The sequence below is a fragment of the Ursus maritimus genome (assembly GCF_017311325.1).
Source record: "Ursus maritimus isolate PB19 chromosome X unlocalized genomic scaffold, ASM1731132v1 scaffold_X1, whole genome shotgun sequence".
Taxonomy (NCBI): Eukaryota; Metazoa; Chordata; class Mammalia; order Carnivora; family Ursidae; genus Ursus; species Ursus maritimus.
Window position 1 is genome coordinate 45,965,117 of NW_024423319.1, and position 20,486 is coordinate 45,985,602.

Here is a 20,486-nt window from a genome sequence, read left to right on the forward strand (position 1 = left end):
CAATCTTCAATTTGGCTTGCTTGTGTCCTGAAAACTCTGTAGGTCACATGTTGTGAATATAGCAGCCTCTGCAAACAGTGAAAGCCAGAAAAGGAAGTGGAAAGTCTCAGGGGAGGGGGCTTTCTGTCATGGATTTATGAGCACAGCAAGACTAACAAGCAAAAAGAAAAATGTGCAAGGATCTTGTTTGTGTCCCTGATGGTATCAAAGTTTACAAAACCTGTGAAGGAGGAGTGTTTTAGACAGAGTTTCTACTATTGTTGTCTTTCAACAAGATGATGTTTTTTGGCTGGGCTAGTGGATAAGGCTAAATAGCAGATAATTCCCATTATTTTACATGTGATTTCAGAATCCACTATGTAATGTCTGTTAAGTCTGTGAGAATTGGAACCACATGTCTCATGCACCTCCAGAACACCTAACACCATGCCTTGGATATGTAAAGTGTTAAAAAAAAATACTGCCTGTTTGATTTGATGACAATGATTAATATATACTCTACTCTTTTTGAAGTAAATATAAACTTTACTCTTTTGTGTTTCCAAACTTGGTTTATTTTGGCAAGGGGAGGCCCCTAGACAGTAGGAGAAAAATTAAGCATGAGTTAAAATTTTGCTTCATGTTATCCAAGTGAATGATCTATATGTACTAAAAAAGACTTAAGTTATACAAATCATTACTTCAATTTCTCTTCTATACAAACCCAAGGTTTAATAAGATCATAAAACATTCTTTGTTGAATAAACACAAACCCTGTCTCCACCAAGGCTGGGGGAAATATTATAAGCTAAGTTTACCCACAAATTGAAACACAAGTCAAGAGGATCTAGGACTATTTAAAAAGCTAAGAGCTTCTAAGTCCTACAGTCCTGGGTGTGAATTGTTCAGGAATTTTTCAGATAGCTCACACAACCCCAGCTCTACTGCCGACTGAAGACCTTGCCTTTCTTTGTTTTCCACTGCGAATATACAAAGCTGTAGCTTAAGATTAGCTCCTTCAAGGACTTTCTTCTTTTTTTCTCAGTCCTAACTGCTGAAGTCTGTGTGTCCATTGCTTCAGGTTGTGTATGACGAAGGGCCTCTTTATGTCTTCTCCCCAACTGAAGAACTGAGGAAGCGTTGGATTCACCAGCTCAAAAATGGTGAGAACTACTTAGAAAATAAACTAGTTTCCAAAGAAAGAAAGGAAGAAAGAGGGGAGGGAGGAAAAGAGAGAGAGACAAGCAGAAGGAGGGAGAGAGGTGGAGGGAGGAAGAAAAGGAGAGGGAGAAGAAGAATGGATGGAAGGTGAGAGAAAGAGGAAAGAGAAGAGGTAGAAGGGAAGGAAGGAAAGAGAGGAGGGAGGGGGGAAGGAGGACGACAAGGGGGAAGGATGACAGATTGCATTTTCTCTAATATTAGTGACACAGTTGAGTTTCATATTCCATTTTATGAATAAAAGATAACATGCTAGGCCAAGAGTTTCAACCCAGTTCCACCACTATCTCTCTAGTGCAATTCTGTAATTGTAGGCACCTCTATTTCCCTATCTATAAAACAGTCCCGCTCTTCACACCAATTACAAGGGTGGTGTGGTGTGTCACTCAGTGGTCATTGCAACATTTCAAAGCCTAAGTGTGAAATACATAGTTCCAAAAATTAGATGATCACGAGAGTGCTTGGAGTCAGAGTAGAGAAGCTTCTTCCAAGCCCTCTTCTACCACAAATAAGCTGGGTGACCTCTGGCAAGTAGGCCAATGAGCTTCTTCTGAGGCTTAGTTTCTTCTTCTTAAATAGAAATAATAATGATGCTGGCCATACCTACCTCCAGGCCTGTCCTAATGATCAAATGAGGTAATATCTGTAAAAGCACATAGAAAACTGTAAAACACCGTACAGGAAAGCACTGTACATCTCTTCATTATGGGTAAATATTTTCTAAGGCACTAGTTCATGTTCCTTGTTTTGTGAACCCTTACGCTTGAACACAGTTTCGGCACTTGCCGTAGACCATACATTGTGCTGAGATAAACTTGACTCTAAAGGCTCGCGGCACAGGATGCATGCAGACATATTTGTGTGTATATATAGCCACATGTCAAGTGACTGAGAGATTAACTGGTTGAGTTGACATCAGGAAAGGCTGCCTAGAGAAACAGGAAGGATGGCAGACTGATAACAGCATGGTTGGGTTATTGCATGACAGCCCTTTGTCTCAACATTTAGATTCTGATATTCGGTGGCTCGCGGTACCATCCTTAGTCACTCCCTTGAGTGCAAGTCTGATTGGCCAAAATAAAAATCACCAAATCTTTCAAGCTGAAAGAGGAGAGGAGAAATGAAGAAAGGGGTCATTTATTGAATTCTTGCTACGTAGCAGACACCGAGCTAGACACCTTATATTTATTATCTCATTTAATTCTCACAGCAGCCTTGGGCTGAACACAAGAGTAATAGCTAACACGTACTGAGCACTTAGTATGTTCCAAGCTCTGTGCCAAGTGTTTCAAATGTACCAGCTTTTAATCCTCACGATAAGCTTATGAAGTACACATCATTCCCCTATTCAAAGATGAGGGAACGGAGGTTCAAAGAGGTTCAGTAACCTGCGCATGACCACACTCATGGGCACGCTGGGAGGTGCAGCCGGGATCTTGACCACATCCCTATGTCTGCAGGACTCCAGAGCCTAAGCTTATTGCATAGTATCCTGCTGCTTTGTTCTCCAGTCCAGAAATTACACCTGGAGTTGGCTGCGAGATATTCTAGAGTAAGGTCCTGTTGAGATTGCAAATTGGTGATATCTTGTACCACAAAGTCCAGTTCTTGGCATGTTTTGAGGTAAGAGGCCTGCTTTAGCCGTAGGGGTACAAAATGAGCACACGGAGTGCATATATATTTGCACTTCCTTGGTTCTCTCCACAGTGCCTCACACACTGCCTTGCACACAGAAAGGGAACAGTAGTTGTGTTAGAAGATTTTTCTGTAAGGTAAACAACCACCATAGATGGTAGGGCTCCATGTTGATGGACAGCTAGGATTTAGTTTGGAAATAGGGAAAGGTGGGACATACTGAGGGAGAACCAGAAAAGAAAAAAAAAAGTGACATGTGCAAGTTAGTGACTCCTTTACACTTAAACGACTAATTTCAAAACCAGTCATAGATTAGCCTAACAAATACTTACTGAGGGTCCACTATGTTCAAGGTATGAGCAATGACAGAGGATAAGAATACCCAGCTTGTAAACTTGGTTTACTGACTCAAATGGCAAACGTACAGTGCTGGTTATGCGCCACTATTAAAGTTAATTGGGCAAGTAAAATTACAACAGTAAAAATAAAGCCAAAACAAATAGAAAACACCACCACTTCAACTGGGTTATTAGTGTGGATGGGTAGTGTGGGTTAAGGTGCAATTTTGCCTTCTCTTCTCTTGCATTTTACTGAAGGCATTTCATTTCCAGCTGTTCTAGACCTGGCTGTATGTCTTGTTGAACCTGCTCGGGCTGACAACATGACCTAAATAGGAAGCACCTTGCAACAAATACCACAGTTGCTAGGAGATTCAGGTGCAAGTCCTAACAATACCAGACCAGCCCTAGGTGCTGGCAATGCCAATTGTGAAATAATCTAGCAGGTGTAAAATCCTACTCCAGGGATAAGTTATCCCACTGTAGGATGAAATGCACCAACTGAAAATCACTAATATGAGAAGGGGACTTCATCAGGGTCCTGGTTACTTCTGCAGGGGTATTGGCTATGAAAGTGCATGAGGGAGCCTTCCCTGGTGCTGGATCTGAGTGGTGGTTAAACGGCTGTAGACAAATGTGGCTAGTTGTATCCTTAGACTGCGCACTTTATTATTGTGGAAGTTATACCTCAGTTTAAAAGCAGGGCCTCACCGGCTTATCCCATTCCCCGTGATGGGTAGTAAGGAGGGCACGTATTGCATGGTGCACTGGGTGTTATACGCAACTAATGAATCATCGAGCCTTACATCGGAAACCGGGGATGTACTGTATGGTGACTAACATAATATAATAAAAAATCATTAAAAAAAATAAAAATTAAATTAAAAAATAAATAAAAAATAAAAGCAGGGCCTCAGAATGCCTGGGTGGCTCAGTCGGTGAAGCATCTGCCTTCGGCTCAGATCATGAACCCGGGGTCCTGGGATTGAGTCCCACCTCGGGCTCCCTGCTCAGCAGGGAGCCTGCTTCTCCCTCTCCCTCTGCCTGCTGCTCCCTCTGCTTGTACTGTTTCTCTCTCTGTCAAATAAATACATAAAATCTTTTTAAAATTAAAAAAATAAAAATAAAAAAATGAAAGTAGGGTCTCGGGTACCCCATATCGAGCTGCCATCTTTTTTCAGTGGCACTTTCCATGCAGGGGTTGCATCCCTGAGGACTTAGCCATGGGCTCTCTTCTCCCATTTCCTTGAACATGGCAGTGCGCACTTTAATGGTATAGCACCACAGATATGTGTCTGCATTCGCTCTAGAATCTTTGTTTGGTCAAGCTCAATAGATCCTCTCCTAATTGCAACGTCAAAAATAAGCAAAAGGCCTGACCCGACCAAAAATGAGGGAAAGAGTGGCATTGGCAAAACCCCAACAACCAATATGCATACCTGAAACAGAGTTTTAGCCATCATCCTGATAAATATGAACACGAGAAAGCAGCCCATCGAGTACTTGGAGAATGTGCACCAACCATGAGTGCTTCCCTGACAGGACCGGCCCTATGCTTTGGTACGGCAGTCTTTCCTGGCCCTCTCACTCGCACACTGTGTTGCTCAGCTCGGGCTGTAATCAAAAAATTACCATAGACCAGGGGGTTTAAACAACGAATATTGATTTATCACAGTTCTGGAAGCTGGGGAGTCCAAGATCAATGTGCCGGTGGATTTGGTTGCTGGTGAGAACTATCTGCCTGGCTTGCAGAATGGCTCCTTTCTCACTGTGTTCTCATATGGCACACACAGAGAGAAAAGCTCTCTCAAGTCTCTTCTTATAAGGGCACTACTCCCATCATGAGGACTCTGTTCTTATGACCCAATTACCTCCCTAAGTCTCCATCTCCTAATAGCATGACATTGAAGGGCTTTATCATATGTGTTTCGGGGGGGGGGACACAAACATTTAGCCCATAACAGACACCCTACTTTTGCAATTCTCTCCTAAGTAGCTGGAAAGACCAGCTCTGAATTGGCCAACAAAAGAAAGGGTGTCATCTTCAAGGGACCTCTTCAGGGGCAGGCAGTATTTGGGAATGTAGGGTGAGCGCCTTATGATTTGCTGGAGGTGGAGAGGGCAGAAAGCATTATGTGCCCTCATTAGCAGATTAGCAGGGCTTAGTTATCAGAGCAGCCAGGTGTTGAGGAAGGATTCTTGGCAGGTCTACCAGGGGCTAAGCCTGCACCGGAGGGTCTTCAAATCCCTGGGTGAAGAATAGTGGTGGGGGGCGGTAAGGACAGAGAGTGGAGGTAGTGAGAGCAATCAGTCCTAGCTGATATCCGGAACATTGTTCAAAATTGACAGTACCTGGTAATGATAAAAGACAGACTTTTGGTTGGTTTTATTATTGTTTTAAAATCCTCTATAGACGGGCGCCTGGGTGGCTCAGTCGGTTAAGCATCTGCCTTCATCTCAGGTCATGATCTCAGGGTCCTGGGATCTGGAATCACGCCCCGTGTGGAGCCCCGGCTTCCAGCTCCACACTTAGCAGGGAGTCTGATTCTCCCTCTCCTTCTGCCCCTTCCCCCCATGCTCCCACGAGCATGCTCTCTCTCTCTCTCTCAAATAAATAAATAAATAACTTTAAAATATTTTTTTAAAAGTAAAATAAAATTCTCTACAGACAGTGCAGCCCCTTATAGCTTGCACCTCCCACCACCCTGTACGTAATACAATGGTGAAGGGGAGTGCTAAGAAACTAAGGGGTGAGGGTGGGCAGGGGACTAGTGGTTAGAAGTCTTCAAATCCATGTTTAGAAAAGCATCAAAATAGCACTTTAAAAAAAACAGCACTTTTGTTCATTTGCCTGTAAAATGCACCTGGCCACCAGAAGCTTCTAGGCTTCCCCCAAAGTCTTAAGTGAATGGAGTGTGACTAGCACGCTCTTAAGAACTTGAGTTGGTCTCTACAGAGAAAAATTTGTCTTATTTTTATCTTTTAAAAAAGTTATGTGGGCTTCCTCTTAGCAGTAAACACTGAGATGTGTAGGTCCTCAAATGTGCATAGTCTTTTTTTTAAATGTTTTTTACTTATTTATTTGAGAGAGAGAGCATGGGGGGGCAGAGAGAAAGGGAGAAGCAGACTCCCCACTGAGCAGGGAGCCTGGCCCTGGGACCCTGGGATCATGACCTGAGCCGAAGGCAAATGCTTAACCGATTAAGCCACCCAGATGCCCCTCAAATGTGCATAAACTTAGACCAGTTGAAGTCTTTTTGCCCTAGTGCTAGCTGTTGTCCATTATTTCCGTTGTCTTTGCTTTTCTGTTATCTGACAACATGATCCCAGGATGACTTGTCTAATGGACTTCATGCTAAGATTCTTGAGATGCCACAGTATTAAAAAGAGTAATACCAATTCCTCCTATCTGCAAACCACTCTATCCTTTACAATGTACTTTGGCTTCTGGGAGATCTTTTGAACCTCATGACTCTGTGAAGGAAATGGAGGTGCTGTATTTATTTCCCACAATGAGCTCAACCCACCTCGGTGGCCCTAAGAAGAATGGAACCATGTTTATTCTAGAGGCAGAATCACTTCATTTGCTCCTGAACCCCATTCTTTTGACTATTCTATGAACACAGAAAGCCTGATGCAGACATTCTCACTAAAGCAAATATCTCTAAAAGATCACTCAGGTAGCTGGGACATTGGTATGCTGAGAACTGGAGTGAGAGTTTGGCTTGGGCACATTGTTTCCTGTATCTGGAAAAGAACACCATAGTCAACACTTTGCCTTACAAGAAGACTGAAATGGTTACTGGGAAAACAGATAACATGTATACGTGTGTGTGTGTGTGTGTGTGTGTGTGTGCACGCGCGCGCGCGCTCTTGGGCTCTGGAGACATCAGATATTCTTATCTTGGTAGTCAGGAGATAGATATCATGACAGACCACTGCAGAGAACTGCACAAGAACTTTCCAGGGCCAGGGATGTGAGCTAACTGGTTCTGTCGTCTGCTTTCCTTCGGGGTGGGTGAGGAAGGGGCAGTTGTTCAAAGCTCACCACCAACCTTAGTCAAAGAGGAAAACATGCAAATGGTGAATTCTTCAGAATGTCAGATGTGCTCTCTTTCTCTCTTTTCTGCCTGTTACAGTAATCCGGTACAACAGTGACCTGGTACAGAAATACCACCCTTGCTTCTGGATCGATGGGCAGTATCTCTGCTGCTCTCAGACAGCCAAAAATGCGATGGGCTGCCAAATTCTGGAGAACAGGAATGGAAGTAAGAGATCTGATCGATATAATTTCTCCCTCTTTTGATTCTATCCATCACTCTTTAAAGGGTTGGCCAACGTTCAAAGGGACCTGGGAAAGGGGATTAGTCGGGGCCGAAATCCCGCTGACGCTCTGCTCTCCAAACCATGTGACCTGGCACAAGGCTGTATCCACTCAGACTTTTCCTGACTTTCCTAAATGCACTGTGTACAAAAGCTAAGTGTCTGATCAAACCTGTCCCTGGGCCCTTTCCTAAGATGCATTCTATATCAACACTGGTTTCTTACTTTGCAGGTTTAAAACCTGGGAGTTCTCACAGAAAGACAAAAAAGCCCCTTCCTCCCACACCCGAGGAGGACCAGGTATACAGGGAAATTGGTGCTGTTACTGCTTAAATAGAAACTTACGCGGGTGCCTGGCTGGCTCAGTCAGTAGAGCGTGTGACTCTTGATCTTGGTGTTGTGAGTTCGAGCCCCATGCTGGGCATAGAGTAGTACTTAAAGTTTAAATTTAAAAAAAAGAAACTTACAGTCACACCCTGAAAACACCAGTCTTAGAACTCCCATGGCACTTGACAGTGTTAATTGGTGTTCTTGTGGAGACATGGGATTTGTCCTAAATAGAACAAACCTTACCACTCTTCATCTGTAAGATAGAGTGCTCTTAGGAAGTTCTAGGCAATAATTTAATCCAATCACCTGTTTAAAACAAAACAAAGCCTGTTTTTTTTAAATGAAAAATATTTTCAAACATAAAGTTGTAAGAATTGAACAGTAAACACCCATATACCCAATACTTGATTCTACCAGTAATATATTATTTTAAAAGTTGATTTTTTGGTTACTTTTCGAAGTCTAAAAAGCACTTTCTCGTATTTTGTAAGTAAGCAGGACAAGAGTTATTATGCTCGTTTTACAAACAAGGAAACCAAGATTCAGAGTCAGTAGATCCATGTACTAGTTTAGTGCCAAGGTTTCTTGGTCGTGGCTATACATGGTTTTTGTCCAGGAAGCTTTAAAAATACTGATGCCTGGGGCCCACCCCCAGAGATTTTGACATATTTGGTATAGGAAACTGCCTGGGATTGTTAACCACTCTCCAGATAATTCTGATGTGCACTCCAGGCTGAGAGCCCAGCATAGGTATTTGAAAATTGTTTTTGAATGAATGCTGAATAAACCTTTTTTTAAAAGCCTGTTTTAGGTTAGACTGTTGTCTCTAGTAAGCCAAAGAGTTGGGGGAGAAGAAGAGGGTGCTTGATATCTAGCCAAACACCCCCTACTTTTTTCCCCAACTACACAGATCTTGAAAAAGCCACTGCCCCCTGAGCCAACAGCAGCACCTGTCTCTGCAAGTGAGCTGAAAAAGGTTGTAGCCCTTTATGATTACATGCCAATGAACGCAAATGATCTACAGCTACGAAAGGGTGACGAGTATTTTATCCTGGAGGAGAGCAACTTACCCTGGTGGAGAGCGCGGGATAAAAATGGGTGAGTCCACTCTAGCTCTTCTGGAACTTTTCTGCCCACCCTCTCCACACGTGAGCAGAATCTTGCAGCATAATTCCCCTACTCGGTGTCCCAATCAGCAAGTGTTCTTCCCACACCAAAGGGAATATGCTGTCCCACCAAATACTTCCCAGAGTGCAGCTCTACTTGTGGCCACATCTCTGAGCTGGTAGGGTCTGGCCCATATGTTGTCATGCACATATAATCAGTGCCATGTGTGCCTAGCGATGCATCAGTGGCATGATCCTCTTTGAGGGAGGGGCGTGGTTTATATAGCTCCATTTGAGATTGGTTCTGAGCTCAGAGATACGGGCACATGAATCTGTCTCCCCCTCCAAGCATGGGAAGTGCTGGATGATCTACCACATTGTCTCCTCTACAGGCAGGAAGGCTACATCCCTAGTAACTATGTCACCGAAGCAGAAGACTCTATAGAAATGTATGAGTGAGTATGCTTATGTGCCCACACAGTCTTCCCAGAGGAACCGAATACAGTGTATATATGTTTATACTTTCAATAAATTTATTTCAAGATACTTAAAGTCAGTGCCAGTGGTATCAAATGATGCCACCACCCTAAGTTAGTAGCTATGTCTTACCCTCATGCCAAGCACCCTTTGCTTATGAGAGCTGGAGAGGTCACCATGCCCTCCCCCCAAATCCAGAAGAATCACTCAAAGAAAAGGATTTGACAACTGGATAGGAAGCATTCGAAAGGGTGAAAATGTCAAACTTCTGTCACTGTCCTTTCTCCCTAATCGTGGAAATGGATCATCCTTGGGTGCCCTGTCCCTGATCCCATCCCTGCACCCCTCTGCCACCTGCCTTTTGTCCTCTACTCTTCATTTCCAGCCAGGCTTTGGGAAAGGGCTGCAGGGTACTATGCACATGATAGGTACTCAGTAAGTAGGAGTTGAGTGAACTGATGGAACCACTGGCACAGATGAGCTGTGGAAGGCGCTCTAGCCTCGAAGCTGCTAACACCATGGCCTAAGAGCCACTGAAGCATTTTCCCTTTACAGGTGGTATTCCAAACACATGACCCGGAGTCAGGCTGAGCAACTGCTCAAGCAAGAGGTAAGGGTGTGGCCACAGGCAAATGACATTCTCCTCGCACAAGTGAGGGATTGCTGCTTTCTGTCACCTCCAGGCAAGGCAGTGTCAAGACTGTCATTTTATGGGGGGGGTCTCAACTACACTTTTCACTTTCAAAGGCAATGATGCTGCAGCTCAAACGTGGAACTTGGCAGTAAAATTAGGGCTTCGATTTTTCTCTCAAGTTCGGGCAGGTGGAATGCAGGTGTGAGCACCACTTCCTCCTTAAAGTCGGCGTCTTTTTCTTTGTTTCAGGGGAAAGAAGGAGGTTTCATTGTCAGAGACTCCAGCAAAGCTGGAAAATATACTGTGTCCGTGTTTGCTAAATCTACAGGGTGAGTGTTACTGTTTCAAGGCCCTGGGGACAAAGGACAGAGGTGCTTTATGGTGTGCCCCTCCTGCTGTCTCTGCCCTTTACACTCAAAATTCAATTTCACTTCGCTTCTTGGGTCCTGTTAACCCTTGTTCCCAAGATGCTGACTCAACCTCCACTCCTTCAGGGACCCTCAAGGGGTGATACGCCATTATGTTGTGTGTTCCACACCGCAGAGCCAGTATTACCTGGCAGAGAAGCATCTTTTCAGCACCATCCCTGAGCTCATCAACTACCATCAGCATAACTCTGCAGGTGAGTATCAGGGGCACCAGAGAAGAAGGATGGGACAAGAACCAGGAGAAGCAATTCAGGACAAGGTGGCGAGGGGAAAGAAAAAGCCACACAGGGCAGTGCAGATTTGGGGAAAGAAAACCCCTATGATGCTAGGTCGAGATCAAGTAAAGAGGCAGTCAAAGGCTGACTTTACAGCCAGTAGGGAGAGACTTCTTATATAGTGACTGATGCTTAGGGCTGAGGAAAGACCTAGAAGATCCTGGTAATTAACAAATCAGCAAGTATTCATTGAGTTCCTGTGATATACTCAGCAATTTTCTTGGTACTGGAGGAGAACACAGTGAAAGTATTGGTCAAGGTCCTTGCCCTCAAAAAACATACAGGTTAGAAAATACCCGGAGACAGTTTCTAAGTAGGGTAGACATTTGAAAACCTGGAGATTGGTGAAGGCATGAAGACATGGGATAAGCTTCATTGAGAAGACTTGTTGCTATCTGCTACCTTCACACAAGGCAGCATCAAGGCCGTCATTTTATGGGATCCCAATAACACTTTTCAGTATCAAAAGCAGAAGTTGGAAGTGAGCTAAGCCTGGGCTGGGAGGTGGGGCATATATTTAGTTGGGGAGTGTATTTCAGTGAGTATTTTCTCTCTCTCTTTTTTTCTTCTGAAAATTCTTTTGTGAGAGGAGAAGCTTCCAGAAACATTGGGGTTCATGGAGATCTCCTGGGATTCAAAATGTACTGGAAAGATGACTGTCAGAAGTGTGAGGCTTTACATGAGGGTGTGTGCAGCATTCCAGCTACTACACTGCACCAGCAGCATGACCCTCTTCTCTGTATGTTTCAGGGCTCATATCTAGGCTCAAATATCCAGTGTCTCAACAAAACAAGAATGCACCTTCCACTGCGGGCCTGGGCTATGGTAACTGCTTATTTCTCTAGGGTAGGGTGGATGGGCCAGTGACAAGGACTACATTTGGCAGACCCAACTAGACCTTGCAGCACACAGTTCCGCACCAGCTGCCTCCAGGAAGATTCAGAGCCAAACAAATTATTTAATAATTTTTCTCCCTCTGGTGGCTCCTACTGGGACTGCAAACACATAGATTCACAGAGGGATTATTTTTGAATTGTGTGATTAAAGAAAACATAATCATAAAGGGATTTTAAGAGGCTGTCTAGTTTCTCCTTCCTTTATGGCTGCCTGGCACCTAAAATTCCAACTCCTCCAACCAGTAACCATCCTTTCCCTGAGATTTACCTGAGCAAAGATAGATTAGTACTACTGAGTATTTCCCTTTTACTGATTGCCTATTTCTACCCCTAGTAGGGATTCTTACCTATTATACATACACGATTCCCCAGAAATCATATTGAGGCTTTGTTGTTATAGGATCATGGGAAATTGATCCAAAGGACCTGACCTTCTTGAAGGAGCTGGGGACTGGACAGTTTGGGGTAGTGAAGTATGGGAAATGGAGAGGCCAGTACGATGTGGCCATCAAGATGATCAAAGAAGGCTCCATGTCCGAGGATGAGTTCATTGAAGAAGCCAAAGTCATGATGTGAGTTACAGCCCAAACTCAACTCTCAATCCAGTTGCTGGAGTCTAGGAATTACCAGGACAGTTTCCTCTGTGACTTAAGGTGACTTTGAGTGAGAGAAATTTGGGACCAGGGCCTGAGGTCACTCTTTGATTGTCAGGAGTACTAACTACTAAGGTAATCATTTCTTTGCCTTAGATATGGGTGGATAATAGTGTTGGTTTGGGTGTGTACCAGCTCGGTAGGATTTGAGGATAAATGTGAAAAATGAGACTTTCAAAAGGAAGATGGATTCTGATTAGCCTCAGTGTTCAGCCAGCCCTGGGCTTATTTTCTGTTCTGTTTGGGCTCCGTATCCCTGCCCACCCTCAATATCAGGCACTTTTGGGGTTTAGGGTGGGAAGGAGGAAGCTTGACTTGTTATTATGGTCCCTTATCAGATGCTCTACTTCCAGACCAACCCTCTTCCTCTCCTGCCCCTTTCTGATTAGTATGGAGAGCCAGAAAGGGAGCATTGGTTTGTTGCCTCTCCCATAGGAATCTGTCCCATGAGAAGCTGGTACAGTTGTACGGCGTCTGCACCAAACAGCGCCCCATCTTCATCATCACTGAGTACATGGCCAATGGCTGCCTCCTGAACTACCTGAGGGAAATGCGCAACCGCTTCCAGACCCAGCAGCTGTTGGAGATGTGCAAGGATGTCTGCGAGGCCATGGAATACCTGGAGTCAAAGCAATTCCTTCACCGAGACCTGGTAGGACCTCAGAACAATTGGCCTGGGACCAAGGATGGAGGGGGTGGAAGTAGCGGCAGAAGGTGTATCATACCTGGATGAGGAGGGTGGCCGGAACCTTCATTTCAGTTTTATCTAGACACCATTCAGAGTTAGCTGAGCCTGTGTCCCGGGGATCAGCCAGCTGAGGATCTCCAGCCTTGACACTACAGGCCTCGCCACGGTGGGAGCTGGAGCCGCCACTCACGCCCAGGCCCCCAGTGCAGCAAGGACATGGTGGGGCCCTTCATGGCAGAAGGGCAACCCTGCTTCCCGATGGGGCTGCTCCTGGCACTGGGCCATCATCTGGTTACAGCAGAGTCATGTCCTGGGGGCCTATGGGTACATTTGTTGTTGTGTTGTTGTTTAATGTTATATATTAGCTAGCAAACACTTAAAAACACATTTGGAAAAACTGAATTTCCAGCTTCTCTTGAAAATCTTGACCATCTTGAAACACCAGGCTCATTCTCACAGGCCACGCTAAGGAGCAGCTTGCCTCCTTCCGACCAGCGGTGTGCTCTGCATTTTCCTGCAATCTACCCACCCCACTTCCCTCTATCACTTTGCCTGCCTGGCCTCTAGAGGCATCAGAGTTTTGTGCCCCTGTTTCTTTCAGCCAGGCCAAGGCTCAAATTGTCCTAGTCCCACTGGCAGAAAAGCAAACAAAACAAAACACAACACACTTGCCTTCGGTTCTCCCTCATTCCTTCAGCAATTCAGTAGAGGATGGGGTGTCAGGGAATCATCAGTGTGAGTGAAATCATTCTGCATGCCCTCGATGCTTTACTTATGTCTATACAGCAGCTTGCTTTAGATGTAGTGGAAATGCATCAGAGTTTCTCAGTGGCATCACCTGACTCCTGCTGGGTGGGAAAGTGTCTCTTGAGTTGAAAGAGATGAGGCTTCTCTGGCTTCCTTCCCCTGGTGCGCAGAAGCTTTGTGCCTTTAACCTGTGTGCCAGGGACAGAGTCTCACTGGTAACTATTGTACTACAGGCGGCTCGAAACTGTTTGGTAAATGATCAAGGAGTTGTTAAAGTATCTGACTTCGGCCTCTCCAGGTGAGTGTGCCTTTTTTGATCTTTCCCTCTAAAAGGAAAAATAGCACAGTCCAAACTGTGGCAGCATTATTGTTTTGAATCCTCTCCCTTTGTTTTCCCCTCATTCTAGTCTTTTTCACCCTCTTTCTATTCCTTTTCTTTCTCTGGATTCTTTAAGTCGCTTCTTTCCTCCTTTTGTTTTATTGTAATAGGCCATTCCTCGCCTTTCTCCCTCCACCTTTTTAAGCTAAAATCCCCAATACCTTATCTTGATCTGTTAATCCTGTTGTCCTTACCCCGTGCCTCCTTCTTTCCTGATCTGTCTAATTCCCACTGGCAGCGGCAGAATAGAAGGAAAGGTAAACCAGAAAGGGGGATGGAGAAGAGGAAGGGAGTACCTAATAGATCTTATTTCACTCCATCCTTGTTGTAACCATAGTGTCAATCAGGAAAGCTGAATCGGATAGAAAACAGGAATACATTAAAAGTAACATTTGTAAAAGACACTGGGGGGGCCTGCAAGCATGTATTCGTTCGGCTCCTGTGACTGTGCCAAGAAAATGTAAGTAAATGTCAAGCTCTCCCAAATCGTAACAGTAACAAGTCCTGAACCCTCGGCAGGTATGTCCTGGATGATGAATATACAAGCTCAGTAGGCTCCAAATTTCCAGTCCGGTGGTCTCCACCAGAAGTCCTTATGTATAGCAAGTTCAGCAGCAAATCTGACATCTGGGCTTTTGGTAAGTGGTCGAAATTATACAGCTCAAAGGAAGAGGAATGCAATAGAGGAAATTGACACTTTGCAACGTGCACAGAGAGATTGTTACGTGTTGTTTTCATGCTTCTCAGCCCTAGGGAGTGCTTACTATTGTTGGGCACCACAGGGGTTCCTGAGGATAAAAAGAGTAACCTAGACATGATCCCTGCCTTCTTAGAATTTACAGTATATTGAGAGGAACAATTTATTCAGTATTCCACAGCGTCTGCATACTGATTATGTACCAAGGGACTCTGCCAGACCGTCTAATTACAAAGACAAATAAGAGGCTGTCTCACTCCAGAGGAGCTAATTGTCCAGTACAACCCTGATTACCCTCCAGCGTGGTCAGTACTAGAGCAGAAATTTGGACAAAATGTAAAATTTGCAGAGTGGGGAATCAGCTGAATTTAAAATTTGAGGTTGATCTAAGGAAGACCAGGATCCCAACTACCCAAAGAGACTGCAAATCGACTTAACTACATTTTTTTTTCATTTTCTAGGGGTTTTGATGTGGGAAATTTACTCTCTGGGGAAGATGCCTTATGAAAGATTTACTAACAGTGAAACCGCTGAACACATTGCCCAAGGCCTACGTCTCTATAGGCCTCATCTAGCTTCAGAGAGGGTATATACCATCATGTACAGCTGCTGGCATGAGGTAAGTGTTTTGGGGGGACCTTGAGCCTCCTTTCCCATTCAGCCAGCCAGCCACCCAGTCCCCTCTCTCCCTGGCTATGTGGCAGCTGGCCTCACACTGACGGCCGCACACATTCTGGGACACAGCCTGTACCCCAGTCCTTTGATGTCCAGAGACTTCCCCAGGCTCATCTAGTTCTCACTAGAGTAAGCTCAGCAGACCCCATTACCAACTCAGCTTCAGGGAGAGGGGATGTTGTGGGGCCAGGTCACCTCGCATAAGCAGGAAGCTAAAGGCCCTCAGATGAGCATAGGGACACTTAAAAAGAAAAGCCATTAAAATTTATGTTCATTCCTTTGGAAGTCATTAGCCCTTTCTTCTACTTTACTAACGAGCTGCCAACCTTTTCTGGCTGTGGTCCTAACTGGAATTAAAAAAAAAAAAAACACCCTCCTGAAAGGGAACTAAAATAGGTAGTCATCATTTTTTTTTAAATGGGGTGCATCATGGGGTATGTGGGTAAATGTGGTATTTTGAAAATAAGAAGTCTGGCCCGCTATACTAAAACATTCTGGTGCTCTCACCTTGGGTTCTTTCAGAGGTGCTTTCTCCACTTTTCAGTAGGTCCTTGGCAACCTTACTTTGGCAACCAAAATCTCTAGTAGGAGATGAATGCAGGGCAGGACAGTGTCCAACACGCACATATGTGAATCTGGAGCCCTCTTGGTCGGGTGAAAAGTGGGTCCTTGGATCAGAGCACGGCTCCTTTCCCTTCCACAAATGAGTGAAGTCACAAAGAAAGCGTGGAGAAAGGGACAACCATTTCCCTTCTCTCTCCTGTGCCATGCAGGATTAAAGGGGACTGACTATGCTCCCTCCCAACTAGAACATCCTCACTCTGCTGGTTGAAATGTTTCAGACAGGCCCTTTCTCCACAGCCTGTTTAGAGTAGTACTCGTGAAACTGGATGCATATCGGAATCCCCAGGGAACTCTTAAAACTGCAAATGACTGGGCCTTATCCTCAGAGATTCCAATTGGCTATGTCTGAAGCAGAGCCCAGAGATGTCCTTTTAAACTTCCCAGGAAATTCTGATACTCAGCTAGGTTTTAGAACCACTGATCGAAAGGAACAAGAAATTGATGACTTTTGGTTCTGATGGATTACAACCTTTCTGGCATGAATAGGTCCTGAATCACTAAATACCTCAGGGCCCTGTCACAGGCCTTAGTCTAGAGGCCAGACAGTGGTAACAAAATGTCCGAGGTGCTCCGGACCCCTGCTCAGTGATGCAGCCCATGGTCTTGAAATGTTAATTCCTCTGTAAAACTTTCGCTTCAGGATGATAAAACAGTGTTTGAAAGTTTACAAGGTTTCAGTTGTGGCAAACATTTAAACTTGTTTAGTAGCCATTTTTCATTTGAGGATCCAAAATAATGATGCACTGGCCTACAAGTCTGTAATGAATTCGCCCTCAGTTTTTAATCAGTGTTTGTCAGTTTAATTTGCAAATTGTCCTCATCACATTAATAACCTGAGTTACTAAAGATGAAAAGTGAACAAGGACTTCATGGAGCACTTCTATTTCTTTTCTTTTTTCTTTCGTGTGTGTGTGTGTGTGTGTGTGTGTGTGTATAATTGACGGGGTATGCTACAGGGCATACAGTATATACTTAATAAAACTTTCTGCTTACATTGCATTTCCCTTGAATTCTGGATTCTAGCCCACTGTAACACACTGCTTTTTCTTTGGTTTTAGAAAGCAGAGGAACGCCCCACTTTCAAAATTCTTCTGAGCAACATCCTAGATGTCATGGATGAAGAATCCTGAGCTCACCAATAAGCTTCTTGGTTCCATTCCTCTCCTCCACAAGCACCAATTTCACTTCTTCGGAGGAAATCCCAGGCTTACAGGCCCTGGAGCCTTCGTGCTCTCAATGAATACGCAAAGGCCCCTCTCTACATCTAGGAATGACTCCCTTCTTTAATTCTCTGAGATAGTACCTTCTGAGCAAAAGCCAAGGAATTATTGTGCCTGGTATTGTTCTCGAAGAGAAAAATTTACAGGAGTATTAAGACAGACTGAATTTGGGATGGAAAGTTTTGGGGAGGGAGGGGTGTAAATAGCCTGAGAAGGGGTCCAACAGCTCTTTGGGTAGGCATTAGAGCTTGGGGGGAGGGAGGCAGAATTTGGCAGGAATAAAATGGTGTCAATAAAAATGGGAGGGGAGGGTGTTTTGATAAAATAAAATTACTGGAAAGCATGAAGGTTTCTTGCTATCTCGATTAATCATGCAACCTCCCTGAAGCATCCTATCTCAGGGTTCCAGAAAACTGCTGCATGGCATTGGCTTGGCATTTTCCTACTTTGAGAACTCGACAAGATCGTCAGCAACTTAACCCCTCTGACTCTTGGAAAATTCTGGCTCTGGGTCGGAGACAAACTCACAAGCAAAGCACCAGCGCCTGGCACACAGCAGGCATGTGATATTACCGGAATGAATCTGAAATTTGGGGACAAATTCCACCGGAGCCTCTTTCTCCTCCATCAGGAGGGAAAACACCGTCAAAGAGCTGGAGCCCCAGGATGGCTAAGAGACGGGCCAAGCAGTCTGGGCCAAGGCAGTACCAGCGCCGCCGCACGAAAAGCGCGGGCCAATTTGGAAGTGGGCAGGGGCGGGGCAGTTGGGCCAGCCGGAGCCCGGCCACGTGGTGTTAAGTAACTTCCTTTTTTACTTTTTTCCCCTTCTTTTTGGAATAACGTCTCTGTCAGCACCGCGGCGCTGACTGCAAGCCGCTAGGCCTCAGAGCTCACGTGGGGCGCTGTCGCGGGGTCGTGGCCGGGAGGGGGGCGCACAGGCGGCTGGGAGGGGCGGCGGGCGGCGGGGGAAGGTAGGGGTGGGGAGCGGAGGGCGGGGCCACGCGCAAGGCCACGCGCCGGCGCAGTGCGCTCCCGGGGCGGGCCCACAGACGGCAGGTTGTGGTTCCGGTTCCGTCGCGGAGACACGTGAAGGTCGGTGAGTCGGTGCGGAGTTCGTCTCGGCACGCGTGGCGGCGCTGGGATGGATTCCTCCTCGTCTTCGTCCGCGGCGGGTTTGGGCTCGGTGGACCCACAGCTGCAACATTTCATCGAGGTGGAGACTCAGAAGCAACGCTTCCAGCAACTGGTGCACCAGATGACGGAACTTTGTTGGGTAAGGAGCCTGGGGCTGGGACCTGGCCACTGTACCTACTCTCCCCCTGTCCTTGCCCGGCGGGATTCCCCAGGACGTCCGGGATTCGGCGAGGGGGAGGACCCGGGAGCACCCCCCTTGGTTTGCTCAGGTTTCTCACATTAAGCCGGAAGGTAGAAAAGGTGACTCTGCCTCTCGGGGGGCTCTCACCCCAGACCTTGGCTTTGTTGGTGCAGAGGACTGGGATCATAGCCGACTTTTGCCCCTGTCCCAAACAGCACTTCAGGCACCTGAGGTTGAAGCTTCTTAGTGCTGGTCACCAAGACTGATGAGAGCCACCAATACTGGAGATTTTTTTTTTTTTTTTTTTTTTGGAGCCCCGATTCCCCGGGAGTGAGTCTCCTGTTCCTGGACTTCCCAGGGTTTACCTGGCTTACCCAGTTGCTTTAACTGTCGCCCGTGAGAAATGAGTGGCTCTAGCCCACTAACTGTAACAGTGGCGTACGCTCTCGCCCTCCACACACGCTTATTTGCTGTCTTGTTGGATTGTTGTGTAATACCAGGCTCTTTTCAGGTCTGAAGGTTGAGGAATTGAGTGTGCCCTCTAAGGGGACTTTGGCAAAAGGGTGGAAGGCATTTGCAGCTTGGGATCAAAGTGTTCTCTGGCTGCCAAGGACACCATAACCGCCCTGCCTTGTGGGGAAAAAAAAACACAACCTCATACGATTCAGAGGCTGAGGATAATTTTCCTTGAAGTGGAGAGTCTGAGGCTTGTGTACACAGCAAAGAATAAGGGACAAAATTCATTTGAATCACTTATCTTGAACTATACACAGTCATCAGTTCCGTAGTCCTTTTCACATAAACTTGTGGTGTTGCTGGACTCCGAACCCTCAACAGATGCTTACTTCTGTACTCCTTGGTGCTTTGATTCCTAAAAAAACAAAAAACAAAAAACCTGTGATTCGTTAATTTTGGCCAGAAGGGGGTATGGTTAGGACTCCTTTAAGAATCTGTAAGCTGTGGGCCCTTTAGAAAAATTCATGCAATTTTCCATTCATCTTGAGAGTCAAGAACTTCTGGCTTAAGTAGACAAGGTTATAGAATCTTGGGTAATAGATTCCTTTTCTTCTTTGGTAGGTTTTAGGTGTTACTGCCGTGACTGGTTCTTTCACCCTTTTTTCCCCTGCAGTTACTCTAAAGGCATTTAATGGTGGCAGCATTGTGGAGTTATAACCAAATTCAGGGAAAGTTACTTCACTTGTATTTTGCCCCCGCCCCCCCCTTTTTTTGGCTCTGTAATAGCTCCACCATTTTCTGTTCCAGTAACTTTGGGCAAGATAATCTCTGCCATGGCTTCCCTCTTTGTAAAATGAGGATTAATGATAGTATCTATCTTGTAGGGTGGTTGTGAGGATTTAATGTAAAGCTGTAGATAACTGCTTGCCACATGCCAAATGTGAAATAGTAACATATCAGATACTGTTTTTAGGTGAAGTTTTTCCTCTAAATAACAAGAAGCTACCTCCCCCGCCCCGATTTTTTTCTCAAGTTCTTTGTGTTTCTGTATTTTGTCCTGAGCAGGAGAAGTGCATGGACAAGCCTGGGCCAAAGTTGGACAGTCGGGCTGAGGCCTGTTTTGTGAACTGCGTTGAGCGCTTCATTGATACAAGCCAATTCATCTTGAATCGACTGGAACAGACCCAGAAATCCAAGCCAGTTTTCTCAGAAAGCCTTTCTGACTGATCTCAGCATTACCTCTTTGGAAAAGGAAGGTAGTTCAAGAAATGAAGAGCGGTTGATGGGATAGTTGAAGAAAAGGCTATGGGGGAATTGGCTCCCACCTTTGTCACTCTTGGGACATCCTGTCATCTGAGAATGAACAAAGACCAATTTTGTGTGTGTGTGTGTG

General features: G+C 45.4%; 2 protein-coding genes across 6 annotated transcripts in view; both read left to right on the plus strand.

The window, feature by feature from the left end:
• Positions 1–17,665, plus strand: part of BTK (Bruton tyrosine kinase) — a 30,824-nt gene extending 13,159 nt beyond the window's left edge. For all 5 annotated transcript variants that reach the window (XM_040630011.1, XM_040630020.1, XM_040630002.1 and 2 more), the window contains 15 exons: positions 1,061–1,142; positions 7,310–7,438; positions 7,726–7,793; positions 8,734–8,921; positions 9,322–9,384; positions 9,962–10,016; positions 10,290–10,369; positions 10,535–10,662; positions 11,494–11,568; positions 12,040–12,211; positions 12,728–12,944; positions 13,961–14,025; positions 14,626–14,744; positions 15,265–15,422; positions 17,161–17,665. In XM_040630011.1, the coding sequence (XP_040485945.1) occupies positions 1,061–1,142; positions 7,310–7,438; positions 7,726–7,793; positions 8,734–8,921; positions 9,322–9,384; positions 9,962–10,016; positions 10,290–10,369; positions 10,535–10,662; positions 11,494–11,568; positions 12,040–12,211; positions 12,728–12,944; positions 13,961–14,025; positions 14,626–14,744; positions 15,265–15,422; positions 17,161–17,232 (1,671 nt within the window). In that variant the 3' untranslated portion in view covers positions 17,233–17,665. The remainder of the gene's footprint in view (positions 1–1,060; positions 1,143–7,309; positions 7,439–7,725; positions 7,794–8,733; positions 8,922–9,321; positions 9,385–9,961; positions 10,017–10,289; positions 10,370–10,534; positions 10,663–11,493; positions 11,569–12,039; positions 12,212–12,727; positions 12,945–13,960; positions 14,026–14,625; positions 14,745–15,264; positions 15,423–17,160) is intronic.
• A 708-nt stretch (positions 17,666–18,373) lies between these two features.
• On the plus strand, positions 18,374–20,480 carry TIMM8A (translocase of inner mitochondrial membrane 8A). Its single transcript, XM_040630038.1, has 2 exons — positions 18,374–18,595; positions 20,159–20,480. Exons 1-2 carry the CDS (start codon positions 18,464–18,466, stop codon positions 20,318–20,320), a joined length of 294 nt encoding a protein of 97 aa, XP_040485972.1. The 5' UTR covers positions 18,374–18,463; the 3' UTR covers positions 20,321–20,480.
• Positions 20,481–20,486: the final 6 nt, after the last annotated feature.